Source organism: Eurytemora carolleeae, unplaced genomic scaffold, assembly GCF_000591075.1.
Source record: "Eurytemora carolleeae unplaced genomic scaffold, Eaff_2.0 scaffold510, whole genome shotgun sequence".
Taxonomy (NCBI): Eukaryota; Metazoa; Arthropoda; class Copepoda; order Calanoida; family Temoridae; genus Eurytemora; species Eurytemora carolleeae.
In genome coordinates, this window is record NW_019396395.1 from 1 (window position 1) to 19,416 (window position 19,416).

General features: G+C 32.4%; 1 protein-coding gene across 1 annotated transcript in view; it reads left to right on the forward strand.

Annotated features, from left to right (window-relative positions):
* Positions 1-8,056: 8,056 nt before the first annotated feature.
* The window catches only part of LOC111702380 (uncharacterized), a 35,873-nt gene continuing 24,513 nt past the window's right edge, over positions 8,057-19,416 (forward strand). The window contains exons 1-3 of the mRNA XM_023474048.1: positions 8,057-8,171; positions 14,912-15,004; positions 16,471-16,554. Of these exons, the coding sequence (XP_023329816.1) occupies positions 8,066-8,171; positions 14,912-15,004; positions 16,471-16,554 (283 nt within the window). The 5' untranslated portion in view covers positions 8,057-8,065. The remainder of the gene's footprint in view (positions 8,172-14,911; positions 15,005-16,470; positions 16,555-19,416) is intronic.

The window sequence follows — 19,416 nt, forward strand, 5'->3', positions numbered from 1 at the left end:
TCGTTAAGAATTAATAATAATCATAGATAAAGTAGATAGCATTAAGAACATAGATAACATAGATTGCATTAATACAGATTATATGTTACATGCATTTAACTTTTTACTGAATAAAAATATTTAGATCTTAAAAAAAAATTTTGCAGTTCAGAGACACCCCCTCAGTAAGTGATCTAGTTACTATAAAAACCGTTTCCTTAGTAACACCATCAAGTACATGTAATTGTTGGTTTAATGTCGTCTTCCTTGCTGACAGTTTTTGGTACTCACTGTATGATAGTTTTTTTAGATTTCTAGCGGACATAAATGCATGATGTCTCCGCATTCGCTTTGAATTGGCAATTTTTTCAAGGACAAAATCAACGACAAACCTGCGAAAACTGTGTTTTTATGAACACACTCTTGTGGAATTTGTTTGTTTTAATATATTAGAGTGGTTTACACTATCAGTTTTAGTGGAAGTCTTTTTCACAAATCCATTCTTGAAACAAAGATATAAAACTTTAATAGTTTTACCATGTTTTTCATTTTAAAAAGTGTTTATTATTGAGAACGTACACATTTTGGACATCGTTGGGAATCATTGCCATCTTTGCATGAAGGCTCACTTGAAATTACGCTTACAGTCCATTTAAGAACGATTAGAAAAAAAATTCTATTCAAGACCGAATAAAAATGTTTGTTTTTTTACTTCCAATGGCTAAAAACATGAACCAACAATACCAATCCAATAATAGGGATGAGCAACGATCCTTTTAAATAACTACAACCTAGATATGTGCACCAACCACACCAATCTAAAAATAGGGATGAGCAACGGTCCTTTTAACCCTATCCCTGCTGGGATACTTGAAAACCAGGATATGCTGGGGGGGGGGGTCAATTTGACCCCCCCTCTAAATCCCATGTTTTATGTCCAAATATGACAAATGATACATCATTAGAAAGCCTTGTGCTCTACTTTTAGAATCTGCAAAAAAATTTGCAAATTTGCAAAAATTAAATTTTTTATCGCAAAATCCAGTTATATAGTAAAAATGTTTGCAAAAAAATTTGTCCAAAAAATGAAAAATTATACATTTTTGAAAAGCCCTTGACCATGCCATTTCAAATATGCAAATATTTTTGCAAAATTTTAAATAACCTGATTTTTAATCAAGAAAAACTAAAAATGTGCAAATTTCCTTTTATCAAAATCTGACAAGTGAAAGTGGGTCAAAACAAAGATTTAGTTTGTTACAGGCAAAAACAGTCATTCAGGCAGTGTGCCTGAGGACTCAGGCAGTTAGTATTAAAGCCCGGTTTTAGGCCTAATGGGAGGGCTTTGGGTATGTAAGAAAAGTCAGAAAATTTCAACATCCTCAGACCAATACTTTTTGAGTTATGTAAAAAAAACTACAGGGGGGGGGGGTCAACTTGACCCCCCCAGCAGGAATAGGGTTAAAAAACTGCAACCTAAAAATATGCACCAACCATACCAATCTAAAAATAGGGATGAGCAACGATCCTTTTAAAAAAACTGCAAACTAAAAATATGCACCAACTATACCAATCTAAAAATAGGGATGAGCAATGATCCTTTTAAAAAAACTACAACCTAGATATGTGCACCATCCAAACCAATCTAAAAATAGGGATGAGCAACGGTCCTTTAAAAAAAACTACAACCTAAAAATATGCACCAACCATACCAATCTAAAAATAGGGATGAACAACGATCCTTTTAAAAAAACTACAACCTAAAAATATGCACCAACTATACCAATCTAAAAATAGGGATGAGCAACAAAACTAAACAACCATAGCTCTGCCCCCTTTCATAAAACCCCTGCCTTGAAATTAAAGTTATAAAACCACTTTATTTATGAAATTAAACATGGCTGAAATTAGTCTGACAAACTTTTTAAAAATTCTAACATTTTAAAATTAAGTTTAGAACGGACAGCAACTTGTTTTGATGAAAGTAGAACATTTAGCTCATTTCAAAATATTAAAGCAATTAAAAAATGAAAAATTTACGAAATTAAAATTGAGCATTTTTTCAATGCTAAAAGTTTAATATTTATCTTCCCTATTGTTACTTTACACTTTCTGTTCTACTATAAAACTTTATGCCTTGCAGCGCTGATTTGAATAAATTCACTTTAAACTTTCTCCCCCCCCCCCCAACCTCCCCCTGGAATATAGAAACTTTAAATTATATTATGTTCTTATGGCGACATCTTCTTCCTGCTGATCGAAGAATCTTTTTTTTCTCTTTTTCCCCTTTATATCTTATTTTTTCTCTTTTTCCCCTTTATATCTTATTTTTTCTCTTTTTCTCCTTTAAATCTTGTTTTTATCTTTTTCCACCATAAATCTTATTTTTATCCCTTTCCCCTTTAAATCTAATTTTTATCTTTTTCCCCTTTAAATCTTATTTTTATCCTTTTTCCCTTTAAATCTAAATTTTTTTCCCCTTTAAATCTTATTTTTTATCTTTTTCCCCTTTAAATCTTATTTTTATCTTTATTCCCGTTTTTGTCTCGTTTTTTCGTCCTTTTCTCCTATTTCATCTTTATGCATTGATTAACGACCTTCTTTTCTATCTTCTAGTGTTTCTTTTTCCTTTTTCATCTTCTTGATCTTCTTCTTCCCTTTCTTTTATTTTGTCTCCTTGTAACGACCTATTTCTTTCGTTGTCTCCTACTTCATAACCTTCTAACGTCTTCCTTTTTCTATCTAGTTCTTTTTCTTTTCTTTTCTCCCATTTCATCTCCTGCTAACAACCCTCTTTTTTCTATCTAGTTTTTTTCTTTCCTTTTCTCCTAATTCATCTCCTTTTTCTATCTAGTTCTTTTTCTTTCATTTTCTCCTGTTTCGTCTTCCACTTAGAACCTCCTTTTTCTATCTAGTTCTTTTTCTTTCCTTTTCTCCTATTTCATCTCCTTGTAACAACCTCCTTTTCTATCTAGTTTTTTTTTCTTTCATTTCCACCTTTTTCGTCTCCTACTTAGAACTTTCTTTTTATATCTAGTTCTTTTTCTTTCCTTTTCTCCTATTTCAATTCCTTATAACGACCTCCTTTTCTATCTTAATCTTTGTCTTTCATTTTCTCCTATTTTATCTCCTTGTAAGTTGTAACGACCTCCTTTTTCTATCGTTTAGTTCTTTTTCTTTTCTTTACGGCCATTTTATTACCTTGTACCTCCTTTTTCTATCTAGTTTTTTTTTCTATTTCATCTCCTAGTAACGACCTCCTTTTCCTGAGATGAAATCCTCCGCTAAACTCAACAGTTGATTCAACACTTCTAGAGAGAACACCATCTCTTCTCCCATCTACATCCTTTCCCTGGAGATTTAATTAAATCTAGAAGAAAGGGACTCTGAACACACAATTTTTATTGAGCTTCCATTTTTGATAGGTTATATCCGATGTTCAATGGTACCTTTAAACCTTTGTTTTTTTATCAATAAGGGAATCATATTTTTATTGGCAGAAAATGAGTGCTTGCAAATTCATCTGTACAGTCACTGTGAACTGAATCGACAGTCAGTTTTCATAAACATAAGAATATAAGGATAACTCATAATTGATCAGAAACAAATTTAAAGAATATCGTTGTGAATCGGACATTTCCACACTTGGAGTATCAACTGAAATTTCGTCTTGAGTCCATTTAAGCAGTTTGGAAGAAGAGGAACACTTTCGCCATGTAGAAACTGTAGAAGCTGTAGAAACTGTAGAAACTGTAGAAACTGTAGAAACTGTAGAAACTGTAGAAGCTGTAGAAACTGTAGAAACTGTAACTGTAGAAACTGTAGAAACTGTAGAACCTGTAGAAACTTTAGAAAACTGTAGAAACTGTAGAAACTGTAGAAACTGTAGAAACTGTAGAAACTGTAAAAACTGTAGAAACTGTAGAAACTGTAGAAACTGTAGAAGCTGTAGAAACTGTAGAAACTGTAGAAACTGTAGAACCTGTAGAAACTTTAGAAACTGTAGAAACTGTAGAAACTGTAGAAACTGTAGAAACTGTAGAAACTGTAGAAACGGTAGAAGCTGTAGAAACGGTAGAAGCTGTAGAAACTGTAGAAACTGTAGAAACTTTAGAAACTGTAGAAACTGTAGAAACTGTAGAAACTGTAGAAACTGTAGAAACGGTAGAAGCTGCAGAAACTGTAGAAACTGCAGAAACTGCAGAAACTGTAGAAACTGTAGAAACTGTAGAAACGGTAGAAACTGCAGAAACTGTAGAAACTGTAGAAACTGTAGAAACTGTAGAACCTGTAGAAACTGCAGAAACTGCAGAAACTGTAGAAACTGTAGAAACTGTTGAAACTGTAGAAACTGTAGAAACTGTAGAAACTGTAGAAACTGTAGAAACTATAGAAACTGTAGAAACTGTAGCAATTGTAGAAACTGTAGAAACTGTAGAAACTATAGAAACTGTAGAAACTATAGAAACTGTAGAAACTGTAGAAACTGTAGAAACTGTAGAACCTGTAGAAACTGCAGAAACTATAGAAACTGTAGAAACTATAGAAACTGTAGAAACTGTAGAAACTGCAGAAACTGTAGAAACTGTAGAAACTGCAGAAACTGTAGAACCTGTAGAAACTGCAGAAACTGTAGAAACTGTAGAAACTATAGAAACTGTAGAAACTGTAAAAACTGTAGAACCAGTAGAACCTGCAGAAACTGTAGAAACTGTAGAAACTGTAGAAACTGTAGAAACTGCAGAACCTGTAGAACCTGTAGAAACTATAGAAACTGTAGAAACTGTAGAAATTGTAGAAACTGTAGAAACTGTAGAAACTGTAGAAACTGTAGAAACTGCAGAAATTGTAGAAACTGTAGAAACTATAAAAACTGTAGAAACTGTAGAAACTGCAGAAACTGTAGAAACTGTAGAAACTGATTAGAAACAAATTTAAAGAATATCGTTATGAATAGGACAGTTAAGGACTTGGGAAGAAGGGAACACTTGCCATGTGGAAATTGTAGAAACTGTAGAAACTGCAGAAATTGTAGAAACTGCAGAAACTGTAGAAACTGTAGAAACTGTAGAAACTGTAGAAACTGCAGAAACTGTAGAAACTGTAAAAACTGTAGAACCAGTAGAACCTGCAAAAACTGTAGAAACTGTAGAAACTGTAGAAACTGTAGAAACTGTAGAAAAGAAACTGTAGAAACTGTAGAAACTGTAGAAACTGTAGAAACTGTAGAAACTGTAGAAACTGTAGAAACTGTAGAAACTGTAGAAACTGTAGAAACTGTAGAAACTGTAGAAACTGTAGAAACTGTAGAAACTGTAGAACCTGCAGAAACTGTAGAAAATCTAGTAATTGTAAAAACTGTTTTAAAACTAAAATATTAATATAAAATTAGTACAGAGAGAAATGACGCTTAGAATTTTGTAAATTTATTCTAAAATGTTCAGTGCATCTTTTTAAAAAAAGCTTAATTGGAAATTAGAAAATCCTAAACGACATTTATAAGCACAAGAGAAAAGATTACGACTTTTTTATGTTTTCCAATGTATAACGTAGTAACATATATTCCATTAAGTTTAAAAAACTTAAAACTTATAACGTATACCAAATAGGACAAAATCCTTAAATGGACAGGATTGGATTGAACTAAACATCCCAATCAACACTGCTGTGATCGGCAGATCATGGCTCACAACATGCTCATCAATTACCAGTGTAAAAACTTTTTATAAAAAACTCTCAGTCTCAACTAACTTTTCTAGAATATATTTATTTATATATAATAATTATATAAATTATATTTAATAATCTTTGAATTTTTAAATTAGATCATTTCTATCATAGCAAATAATAAAGTATTGTTTAGCATAACTTAGACAATGCATCTTTGTTCAATATCAAAGATTTTTTGCCGAGAAAAAGTTTATCTAAAAACTTTATAACATCATTTCTCCATTTCTGCATTTTCTCTCTGAATGTTTATATATCTATGGAACAAAATGTTGACTGAAAGAATTGGCGCATTAATCATTTTTTCTCTTCACGACAGTTTATCAATTTTCTCGGTAATATAATCTTCAAGTTGTCAGATTAGGTACTTTCCTACTTTCACCCAGTGCAGAGGCAAACACAATAGTTTTCTGATTTTGATCAAACTATCGTGCACCATTTTGTTTTGCTTAACAGTCTGGTCCGAATTTAGATACAATTTTTTGCGATAATAAATATTTGCATTGAAAGGAATTCTGCAAGGATGCTAAAGGGGGGGGGGGTAGCAAGAGGTATCCCCCCTCTCGAATTTGCTGTGAAAAATAGAGCATGTCTTTCTGGAATCTTAAAATAAAGGGGAAATTAGTTCCAAAACTAAGACTTGGCCCATTTCTAGCACTGAGTGTTAGAAATGGGCCAAATCTGCAAAGTTATCTTTTTCAAGCGTATATATCTTTAAATCCAAGCCGAGTTGATCAAAACTACACAATACATTTATTAAAAATGGCTAAAACTAATCATTGAAACAAGAAATGTCCACTTTAAACTAATAATTTGGTGTGAGAATTATTTTTTGATGATATTGGTTTTCATTTTCGAACATATCCCTATTATGAAACAATTACCTTATTTCAGCTCATGTCGTGTTTTCGGAACATTTCCTGGTTTTGAGACAATTACTAGAATTCATATCAATATCAATTTTCAAGCAATTACGCACTCACGTTACAAAACAAGATGTTTCGATAAGGTTAAATAGAAAAAAATATAGAACAAAAAATATTGTTCTTTTTTAATTTAAACATAATCGAGATAACAAAATTTAATATTATTTTGTTCTTACAATGTAGATTTAACTAGAAATCCGGGAAATTGTTTATTTAGACTGCGGGAAATTAAATCAACGTTATTCTCTTATTTAACAAATAAAATTTGGAAATTAATATTTCAGAAATAATTTAGCAGTTAATTTAGTCCTCATAAGATAATTTTTACTTTCGGTTTTGTAAGTTATAAAAGTGAGTTTTGTTCTGAATTGAGGATTATACTCAAAAAAGAGAAAATGGGTTTTGTCTCGAAAACTCAACAATGATTCAAATTCAGGATATGTTCGAAAATGGAAAACTTGACATTGTCTTTAATATAAAAGAACTCTTTTTATAATTTTGACTCCAGAAAATAGTTTTAAATTGGTAATTAATGTCCTCGTCATGCTTAATAAAATGTTGGTTTTAGTTTTAATTATTGACTTTTACTCTAGATATGAGTTGGGATCCTAAAAACCCAGTCATATCAGTATTAGAAATGGGCCAAGTGTTAGTTTTGGAACTAATGCCCCCATGAAATACTGAAAGTTTTACAGTTTTATAATTTTATCAAATGTTTGAAACCTTTATATGCCTGTGGTGTACTATATCAAAGGACAAAATGAATTTTCAACAATGCTGGAAATTTTGAAGAAAAATGTCTTTAGATAAAATAAAACTTGTGTTTTTGTGATTTAGTGATTTTATTCATTTCTTATATTTTCTTTTATATTGAGATAAAGCAAGATAAAACAATATTGACACTACTCAATCACACAGTATCAAGACAGATTAGATTAACAAGAAAGTCAAAAAGAATATAATACATTATTCTATAAAAATGAGAAAAAAAGATAAATTTGTTAAAAGGTTATAGCTGTTGCACAAATGAACTAAAACTACTTTTTTATTAAAAAAGAGGTCTTTCTCTGATATTCATTTGGAATTTAAACTTAGACCCAATCTGGCTCTTATATATTTTAACTCATATGAGTTAGGGTGTCATTATACGACAAAATGGAGCAGGATTGCAACCATAGAAATTCATTTTCTAATCTAAAGATAAAAGTAAGGGTATTAATTGAATCAAACACTTTGTTTGACAAATAATTAAGAATTAATTAATAGTATTTTAAGATTTTAAAAGATATGGATCGCACCGAAAGAAGTTGAAATTATTTTTTTTAAGATTAAGATTGTTTCAGACTATTATTGTAAAATACAAATCACAACCAGTAACCCTTTTATTTTACGTAAACATGCAGTTATCAAAAATGATTAGTTTCAGATAAAAAATGCCTCTAGAGCGACGATCCACCCCTCCGCCAACCCAGGAGAAGATCTGTTATTGCGTTAACACAAACATTCAGAAAGCATCAACATTCAGGGCTATCTGCGCAGGTCAGCTTTTGAAGGGATCCCAGGGTTTTGAACGGATCCTAGATCCTAGGGTTTTAAAGGGATCCCAGGGTTTTAAAGGGATCCAAGTGGATTGGAAGGAACATTTGATTTTGGGAGATACCAGTAGTTAGGGGGATCTCAAGTTTTGGAGGGATTCCAATTTTTTGGACGGATCAAAACTAGTAAGGACCCTGATGTTCAAGGGATCCCTGGATTCGAAGGCCCCTTATCCCAGGGGTTACAAGGGATCACAAGAGTTTAAAGAGATCACAAGGGACTGAGAGGTATACCAAGGTCTTGGATGGATTCTAAGAGTTAACGTTAATCCAGAGTTTTTGAGGTATTAAACATGTATATCTCAGTAAATTTAATTTTGAATCTGGCGGAACGTGAAAATCTATTTAACGCAAATGAATAAATAATAACATTAAAAATGGCGAATTAGATCCTTTTTTACATTTTCTACAATGTATTCTTCTGCTGCAGTAGTTTTACACATATTTTTTCTACAAATGTTTTGGTAATTACAGGAGTAAAATATACGATTTAATTTGATTTGAATGTTTCGCAAAACCTTATAGAGTATTTTTCCAAAGAATCAAATTGATTTTTTAATATTTTGGAATCCAATTTCAAGGCCTTAAATCCCTTTAATATTTTGGAATCCAATTTCAAGGCCTTAAATCCCTTTAAACCATTGTGACAACTACCCCGTAACCCTACCCTCTGCACATGAATTACAAAATATTTATTTTGAAATTTTAGTTATTTAACAATAGAAAAAAATAATTTCTGGGCCATGCTAAGTTAATAATCTTGAAAACTAAAATAAATAGTTTTCTAGTTGCTACCCTTGTTGCCAATACTTTCGAAAATTCGAAATATATTTTTTATATACTTGACAAATTAAGTGCAAAATTCAGAATTCAGAATTCTCCTCCAAAAACTATAACTTTTATTGTCTAAAACTTTTTTCAAAAGCCGGAAAAAATGGATTTATTTGAACATGTGTCGCATAATATCATTTTTATTTTATTTCTTCATTTTTCTGGAGCCCTGACAAATATTGGGCTATGATCATCTTTTACAACTGCAAACCTTTAATCAAAGGCCTTTATAAAGGGGGGGGGGGTCTATAAACATATTTATACCCCCTAGCCTTTTATGGTAACAATCTTAGTTTAGTGTTCCTAACCCCCAATATTGGGTTATCATGTGTACCTCCGAACATATGAACAGTCCTATTATTTGCCAGCTGTGGCCCCCAGGTTCAATCACCACCATGAACAGTCCTATTATTTGCCAGCTGTGACCCCCAGGTTCAATCACCACCATGAACAGTCCTATTATTTGCCAGCTGTGACCCCCAGGTTCAATCACCACCATGAACAGTACTATTATTTGCCAGCTGTGACCCCCAGGTTCAATCACCACCGGCACCAAGTTTTAATATTAAATCCATTTCCCGCCTAACACAAGAAAAAGATAAAAACAAACTTTTTATCATTTGGCAGAAATTACAAAACAATTGTTTTCCTAAGATTTTTCTTTTCAATAGAATTTAATATTTCTTTTCAGAAATTTATAAAGTTTTTTCTTGCAAAATTCAAACTATGTTTAAATTCATATTGCATACAAGAACATAATCGAGCTTCATAAATTAAAAATAAGTTAAATAATAAAATAATTAAAAATGTTTCGCAGTACAATTGTTAAATTGAAAGCGCGACGTCTGCGCAACTGTAGCGGACAGACTTATTTCCAATTATCTAATCCCACAAATTCTTCTTTTTTTTGAAAATATTTAAAAGAAATGCATTCTAATTGTAAAATAAAGCATTTTTAAATACCAAAAATATTGATGTGGATATTTTGGCCCTCAATAAAAAAATAAAAATACTTATTTGACACCCCTGGCATTATCTTTGTAGTTATATCCCGAATGAAAAGTTTTATGTAAAGTCCGGAGAGTTAAGAAAAATAACAATTACAAAAAATATTTAGGCCAAAGACCTACCACCTCCTTCACAAAACTGCAAATTTTATGATGAAATTCAGTTATTGGGCAAAAAATGTGCTAAGACTAAAATTCCGCGAAATATGACAAATTTTACATTTAAAAAAACTGAAAGGTACAAAAGTACTTTCCAAATTTAGTATCTAAGTGGGTATAAAGAAAAAAACTTATTTGACGTACTAGCACGAATACTTTATAGCACGTCTAATATAAGGAAATTTACCATGAATTGACACCGAGTGATAAAGTACACAATAGTTTCATAAAATATCTTTGCAAAACTTGTGCAACCTGTCTCTTTACGTCATAGGTTTTCCAAAGAGCTTAAAAATGTTGAAAACCAATGACTGGTTGGTCTAAATATAGATTATACTGGTTGGTCTAAATATAGATTATACTGGTTGGTCTAAATTTAGATTATACTGGTTTGGTCTAAATATAAATTATACTGGTTGGTCTAAATATAGATTATACTGGTTGATCTTTATATAGATTATACTGGTTGGTCTAAATATAGATTATACTGGTTGGTCTAAATATAGATTATACTGGTTGATCTTTATATAGATTATACTGGTTCGTCTAAATATAGATTATACTGGTTGGTCTAAGTATAGATAATACTGGTTGGTATAAATATAGATGATACTGGTTGGTCTAAATATAGATAATACTGGTGGTCTAAATATAGATTATAATTGTTGGTCTTTACATAGATTTACTGGCTGGTCTAAATATAGATTATACTGGATGGTCTAAATATAGAGTATACTGGTTGGTCTAAATATAGATTACACAGGTTGGTATAAATATAGATTATACTGGTTGGTCTAAATATATATTAGACTGGTTGGTCTAAATAAAGATTATACAGGTTGGTCTAAATATAAATTATACTGGTTGGTCTATATATAGACTATACTGGTTGGTCTAAATATAGATTTTACTGGTTGGTCTATATATATAGATTATACTGGTTCGTCTAAATATAGATTATACTGGTTGGTCTAAACATAGATGATACTGGTTGGTCAAAATATAGATAATACTTTATACTTTATGCACATACATCTAAACAGTTTGTTTTTAACCTTTGAGACAGAAACAATCTCAAGGAATAATCATTGCCTTGAAAGATTTTTTTAAAAAAAGAATATTTGCAAAATATCTTTTTTCCATCTTATAATCTGAGTTCGTTTTCCTTATGTCCATTTGACAGCCCAAATTTTTACTTTGAATTATTATATCGTTAGAACTGACGAGGGTCAACCCAGACCGAAATATATTTTCAATAAACATCTACTTTTTTACTGTACAGAGGTTTGGTCCATCACCATCACCGAGTTCATATGATAACTTTTTTTATTGTGATAAAAAGTTTACTCGAAGATTCAGTGAATGGAAAATTTTAAAAAGAATTAATTTTTTATCAAGACTCTTTTAAAGATCTAAATATTTATTCTTCTAACGAGTAATCAAATATGCCATTAAATGAAAATAATAATAATAATATTAATGAGAATAATTCTTCTTAATATTATTATAATAGAGAAATATTTGTTTCTTATGAAATGCAGCAAACAAAATAAACAAACTATGATGTAAATATAAAATTGTCAGAGGTGGTGTAGTAAATACCATACTCTTAAAAGTTCGTCCCCCAAACCGTATCAGTCCAGGCTCAACCGATCCGCTATCCAAGTCAACTAGTACACAACCCACCTGGCTCTGAATCCCACACAGGGACACAAGCATAGCTTTTCAATCTAGCTATTACCCAGGCTCTAAATGCCACTAAAGGACACAACACGAGCGTAGCTTATCCATCTAGCCACGAAACTCTAAATGCTACACAGGGATACCTGCATAGCTATCAAACCAGCTATCAATTCGGCTCTAAATGCTACACAGGGACACAAGCATAGCTATCAAACAAGATATTAATTTGGCCCTAAATGCCACACAGGGACACAAGCGTGGCATTCTAGCGTATTCATTTGAAACACAGTTCAAATGAACAATGTTTTTTTACATAGACAATTGATAATGAACAATGTACTGCAAGTTTATAGAATATCATGTGACCCGATATTTATAATAGGGGTATATGTACATTTTTTCAGGCAAATAAAAAAGATGCATATTTTTTAGAATATTTCTTATTTGGGGATAACAAACTTAGAATAAATCTGTACTACACAATGCGGAGCGGAGGGGGTTTGATTTTTTTTCGTGGATTTTGATACCAGGCATTACTTTTTTGCATTTTCTGTATACAGTACACTAAGCCCAAATCACAGTATCCAACTATTTCTTTGGTCATTTAGAAGGGCTATCGCAACGTCAGTTACAGTGTTACAGTTATGGATGTTTTTTTTAAATATATTGATAAACAAATTTTATACATTCTTCTAAAATTTTGTTTTCCTTCTGAATATTATTCTTGTTATTCTAAGTTTGAACACTTTGGTAAATTGTTCCAACAATTCCTAAGGGAAAAATTTCCAGGATAATTATAGTTATAATCATCTTTTATACACTTCACATATTAGCTGCAGGGTGTCACAAAAAACATGCACCTTCTCCCCCCCTTCCCTATATTTTCATGACTCATAAATCATAAAGTCATTTTAGAATCATATGTTAACCCTATTCCGACTAGAGGAGGAGGGCAATTGGGTCCCCCTGGTTTTTTGGAGAAAAATCTAAAAGTGTTGGTCTGAAGCTGTAGAATTTTTTTGACTTCACAAGCTTACACTTTAAGCTCGAAGCGGGGCTTTATACCTATTGCCTTAGTCAAGAGTCATGCTGCATGAATGCCTTATATTACCTTTCCAAGATTTTTCAGATCATTGGTTTTCAACATTTTATAGCTCATTGGAAAGCCTTAAACAAAAGGAAGCAGTTTTCACAATTTTTGCGAAGAAATTTTGCAAAAACATTTGCACAGATGCCTTTGATGCTATTGTACCCAAAAAATAGCTGACACACTTATTGAACACTTGCAGTAAATGCCCGACTCCATAAAAGTCTCTCAGACCTGTATCAATCCAGGTACAACTCAATCAGGAACTCACAGTTCAAGGAATACTTTACTATCAATGTTATTCCGGACATGACTTTATTTCCCAGTTTAGTTTTATATTTTAAGAGAATGATTCAGGTCGCTTCTTGTTTGTTAACTAAGAAGTAATCACTCTCACACTAAAACCAAAGCTGAGTCTAATTCCAATGAAATGTATTTGGGGGTTCCTTGTTACAAGTTATAGTTAATCAACGTAATTACAAGTTTTAAGTAAATATATACAACTTAATTAAGCTAATTGTGTTACGCAGTTATTTACAGCGCAGTTAAGATAAATCATGTTTTGGGTTTTATCTAGTTATTTTTAAATGTAGATAATTAATAATGTACAACGAAGCGTAGTTCAGGTTTACAGATATAGTGTTACACGATATTCATTACACACATCCAATGCACCTCCATTCTTTGCCTCTTGTTATTGTTATACTTTTCATATGTAAAGTTATGTCTACAAAATGTGTAAATTTATTTATTAATTGAACTGATTATATTGATGAACAAACTTAAATAGATTTAAGGATTAATCGCCAAATATTCACAATATTCTAAACAATTCAAATTTATGGAATTTCCCCTTTCCCCTCTCTTCCCCCTTTCCCTCTCCCCTCTCGTCCCCCTTTTCCCCACGCTCCCCTCTTCAATATTTTCAAGATTAATTTTAGATATCAAATAAATTAGTTTTGATCGGTAAAAGACAATGCAAATTTTGTCAAGAACTATTTTCTAGGGTTTCAAATCAAAAATTTCCGTTGCGTCTCGAAGCCTCGAATTTCGCGTGTTACAACTATATACGTGTAGGAATTGATTAAAAAAGCCATAATTTTGAAATTTTGAATTCTGTATAAACTTGTCCTTATCCCAAATAAAGTGTAGCATTTAATTTGAACTGAAATGAAAAGTATGAAATATTAGACTAATTACAACAGTCTTAATGGGAGAGACGATTTATTCTAAATAGCAATTAATGAAAAATAGCATGTTTTATTATTGTAATACAAAAGTTTAATTGTTGTAATAAAAAAGGTTGGCATAACTTTCCAATTCCAAGCATGGGGCCAGGGGGTTTTTATTCTGACGACAACATTTTGATTTTCTACTTTGGAATAAATTGTACAGTTGTAATATAGTTAAATTATACATTTTTGGTGGATTTTTGCAATTTACTTGCTAAATTAATTTATTTAAGCATGATTTTGCAAATTAATTTTGGAAGAGAAAGAAAATATTTGATAAAAATAATATTTTCTTATATTTCCCGGATTCCTTGTGTACTCCGAGAATTTTATTTATTGATATTTGTACAGAGACGAAAATTGATTTGATATTTATTTGAAACTATTTTAAGCCAGCAAAGATTGTAAAAATAACAAGATAAGCTTAAAGCTAGTGTACTTCAGAAAGAAACTGATAACTCACCTAAAAATCTATTTTCTTGATCATATATCTTTGAAACTTGATGATTTAAACTTTCCATATTTTTCAAACTTTGACTATTTGCTCTTGTAGGATTCATAGCTTAAAATATCAGAGGTCTAGGAAATCATTTATTGGATAGAAAAATGGAGTTTCAGGCGTTAAATCAGATGTTTTAAGAAAATTGCAATAATATATGAATATTGCAACAATATTTCTGTTCAGGAATGTTTTCAATATTGACCTTAATTCTTTCCTTGGTCCTACCGCTGTGGGTTAAAACAACAGAGTTTGTACCGGCCAGACCACCACATACAGGTACAGGTATATAATTGTACCGACCAGACCACCACATACAGGTACAGGTACATAATTGTACCGGCCAGACCACCATATACAGGCACAGGTACATAATTGTACCGACCACCACATACAGGTACAGGTACATAATTGTACCGGCCAGACCACCATATACAGGTACAGGTACATAATTGTACCGGCCAGACCACCATATACAGGTACAGGTACATAATTGTACCGGCCAGACCACCACATACAGGTACAGGTACACATTGTATCGGCCAGACCACAATATACAGGTACATAATTGTACCGACCCTACCACTACATACAGGTACATAATTGCACCAAACCGACCACCACATACAGGTACATAATTGTACCGACCCTACCACTACATACAGGTACACATTGTACCGACCCGACCACCACATACAGGTACATAATTGTACCGACCCTACCACTACATACAGGTACATAATTGTACCGACCAGACCACCACATACAGGTACATAATTGTACTGCCCAGACCACCACATACAGGTACAGGTACACATTGTACGGACCCGACCATACATAATTGTACCGGCCCGACCACAATATATAGGTACATAATTGTACCGGCCTGACCACCATATACAGGTACATAATTGTACCGGCCCGACCACCATATACAGGTACATAATTGTACCGACCCACGGCCACACCATATACAGGTACATAATTGTACCAGCCCGGCCTCCATATACAAGTACATAATTGTACCGACCCACGGCCACACCATATACAGGTACATAATTGTACCAGCCCGGCCTCCATATACAAGTACATAATTGTACCAACCCACGGCCACACCATATACAGGTACATAATTGTACCGACCCACGGCCACACCATATACAGGTGGTACATAATTGTAGCAACACGACCACCTCAAACAGGTATACATAATTGTACTGGCCCGACCACTCCAAATAGGCACACAATTGTACCGGCCCGACTACTTCAAGTAGGTAAATAATTGTACCAGTCCGACCACCACATACAGGTACATAATTATACCTGCTCGACCTGCACCACATAGTACATACTGGTACATAACTGATCCGGCCTGACCACTACATAAAGGTACGTAATGGTACCGGCCCAACCACCACAAATTCCTTGATCTTCCCCCTGGCCCCAACCGTTCCCCTAAAAATCCCAGTTTACCCGTTAAAAATTGAAAATTTCCAAAATTTGCTACTCCTCCCTTAATAAATCCCAAATATCAAAAAGGAATTGAGCCTTTGACACAATTTTGAATCCCTATATGTCTGCAACCTGGTGGTGTAAACCTTAAATGTTATAAATTTATTTGATCATAACAGAGTTTATAAAATCTAAGGTTTACTACATTGGGGTGCAAAGGAGAAAGGTATTAGAAAATTAGAGTTAGGTGCAAAGACTCAATTCCATAGAATAATTAAATAAAATTTGTTTAGGAATCTGGGAGATAAAAATCAATATAGGCATGTTCTCTGTGTGTCCCTACATCACACGACAGAGCTTAGAAAATCTGTATTTTTGTAAGTACTCGAATTTTTGAAAAGTATCGTGGACTGCGGAAATGTATTTATGCAAAATTAACAGACGTCTGAAACACGGCCCGCTTATATGTATGCTTCTATCTACCGATCTATACTATTCTGGGCTAGTGTACATGTAACTTTGTCGGTGGGCTACGCAGCTGTTATATCTCAGTGGACCCTAGATATTTTTAGGAAATTTCTAAAACCTCTGCATAGCAAATTTTAGGTTTTCCTATAACAAATTTTCATTCTGGCTATTGTTCATTCTATAAAAATAATTTGTACTTTTAAAAAAGTTTGAAGTATTAAGTTCAGGGTCCAAATTAGAGAAGAACTTTGGTAGATAGTGGGCCCTGGAGTAAGCAGAAATGAGATACTGTAGCTAAAATCTTGTGATCATAGCATTTTCTTCAAAGAGTTGGTAGCATCATAGGCGCCTTGTTTTCAGAATTCCAAAATGTGGTCTGCGGTTTTTGTACCTTAAGAATTGGCCAAGATATGGAGAAATTGGTTTAAAATTCAAAATATTAAATATAAGCAAGGTTGTTTAAATCTTTAGTATCTCCAACAATCTTTATAATACAAAGAAGGAGGCTAAATCTTATCAAGTTTTAAAGACTTGCAATGTTTTTATATACTACTTTGACATCTATTAACTTTACCAAAATCAAAGACAATGTAAGTTCCAGGTTCCAATGTCTAACGTACTGCATAACACCCCAGCGAAAAAATTACATTAAACCTTGACTTTGATATATCTATCTATTATATTTCCATGGTCTGAAATGTATCGTAGAAATTTTATACTTTCTAACTTTCTAATCTTTTAAATTTAATCAAATTTTCAATTCTGCCAATAGTCTGCAAACTTTGAAAAAAAAGCGTGAGAATTTCTTAAAGTTACAATGTATTATTTCTCTCCTTTTCCTATTAAATTAATTTTATATAAGAAAAAACACTATATTTTCCATTTTGTAAAATTAAATTGAGTCAAATTTTTCCTGGTTTCTGGGTTGGTTAAAAAGTTTATATTACATTAAACTATTGTTCTAAACTTTAATGGAATGTTAAAAGGATTTTCCTTTCCCTACAAATTGTATAGTGTAGTTTTAAAGTACAAAAGTTTCAAATATAACATTTGTTACTATATTTGGGGTTAAGAAAACATTTTTCATCGAGAATTTATAGATGGCGTATCATTGATATGGCTACTTTTTACTTTTGTACTTTGCGATAAGAATATCATATTCTTGCTATGGTTCCTCTCAGCGCGCGGTCAGAATTACATTAATTTTGTTATTGAACCCTCATCTAAGCTTTCGGTGTGTACTGAAGTGCTTTGAATTGCGCCGACCGAAGATATATTATGGTTTAGTGGAGAGTGATTGTTCTTTAAGATTAGAATAGAAAATTTATGTTTTTGTAACTTTATGCTAAAAATTGCATTTTTTGCCATATATGGTTCCTTTTAGGTTAAAATTTGATATTGTTGTTTTGGGTCCTACGAACGGTAAGAATGGCGTAATTGGCATATTGTTGATATGGTTTTCTTAAGAGTAAGTATTATATTTTTTTCCTATGGCCGGCCTTTAAGGTTAGAATGGAATATTGTTGCTGCAGTTCCTTTAAGGTTAGAATTGCATATTGTTGCTATGGTTCTTTTAAGGTTAGAATTGCATATTGTTGCTGCAGTTCCTTTAAGGTTAGAATTGCATATTGTTGCTATGGTTCCTTTAAGGTTAGAATTGCATATTGTTGCTATGGTTCTTTTATGGTTAGAATTGAATATTGTTGCTATGGTTCTTTTAAGGTTAGAATTGCATATTGTTGCTATGGTTCTTTTAAGGTTAGAATTACATACTGTTGCTATGGTTCCTTTAATGTTAGAATTGCATATTTTTGCTATGGTTCCTTTAAGGTTAGAATTGCATATTGTAACTATGGTTCCTTTAAGGTAAGAATTGCATATTGATGCTATGGTTCCTTTAAGGTTAGAATTGAATATTGTTGCTATGGTTCCTTTAAGGTTAGAATTGCATATTGTTGCTTTGATTCCTTTAAGGTTAGAATTGCATATTGATGCTAAGGTTCCTTTAAGGTAAGAATTGCATATTGTTGCTATGATTCTTTTAAGGTTAGAATTGCATATTGTTGCTTTGATTCCTTTAAGGTTAGAATTGCATATTGATGCTATGGTTCCTTTAAGGTTAGAATTGAGATTGATGCTATGGTTCTTTTAAGGTTAGAATTGCATATTGTTTCAATGGTTCCTTTAAGGTTAGAATTGCATTTTGTTGCTATGATTCCTTTGAGGTTAGAATTGCATATTGTTGCTATGGTTCCTTTAAGGTTATAATTGCATATTGTTGCTATGATTCCTTTAAGGTTAGAATTGCATATTGTTGCTATGATTCCTTTGAGGTTAGAATTGCATATTGTTGCTATGGTTCCTTTAAGGTTATAATTGCATATTGTTGCTATGATTCCTTTAAGGTTAGAATTGCATATTGTTGCTATGGTTCCTTTAAGGTTAGATTGCATATTGTTGCTATGATCCTTTTAATGTTAGAATTGCATATTGATGCTATGTTTCCTATAAGGTTAGAATTGCATATTGTTGCAATGGTTCTTTTAAGGTTAGAATTGCATATTTTTACATTTTCCCTGTTAGAATAGCTTAAAGTTGCTAATACTGAATATAAAGTCCTTGAATGGTAAGAATATGTTGATGTTGGTTTTATGAAACACAACACAGATACTTTATATCCTGTTAGGGGAGTAAATATATAGATACCTCAGGGGTCTGTGGGGAGTAGGGGGATAAAAGGAGACTCATGTAGTAGGGGGGGGGGGGGGGGG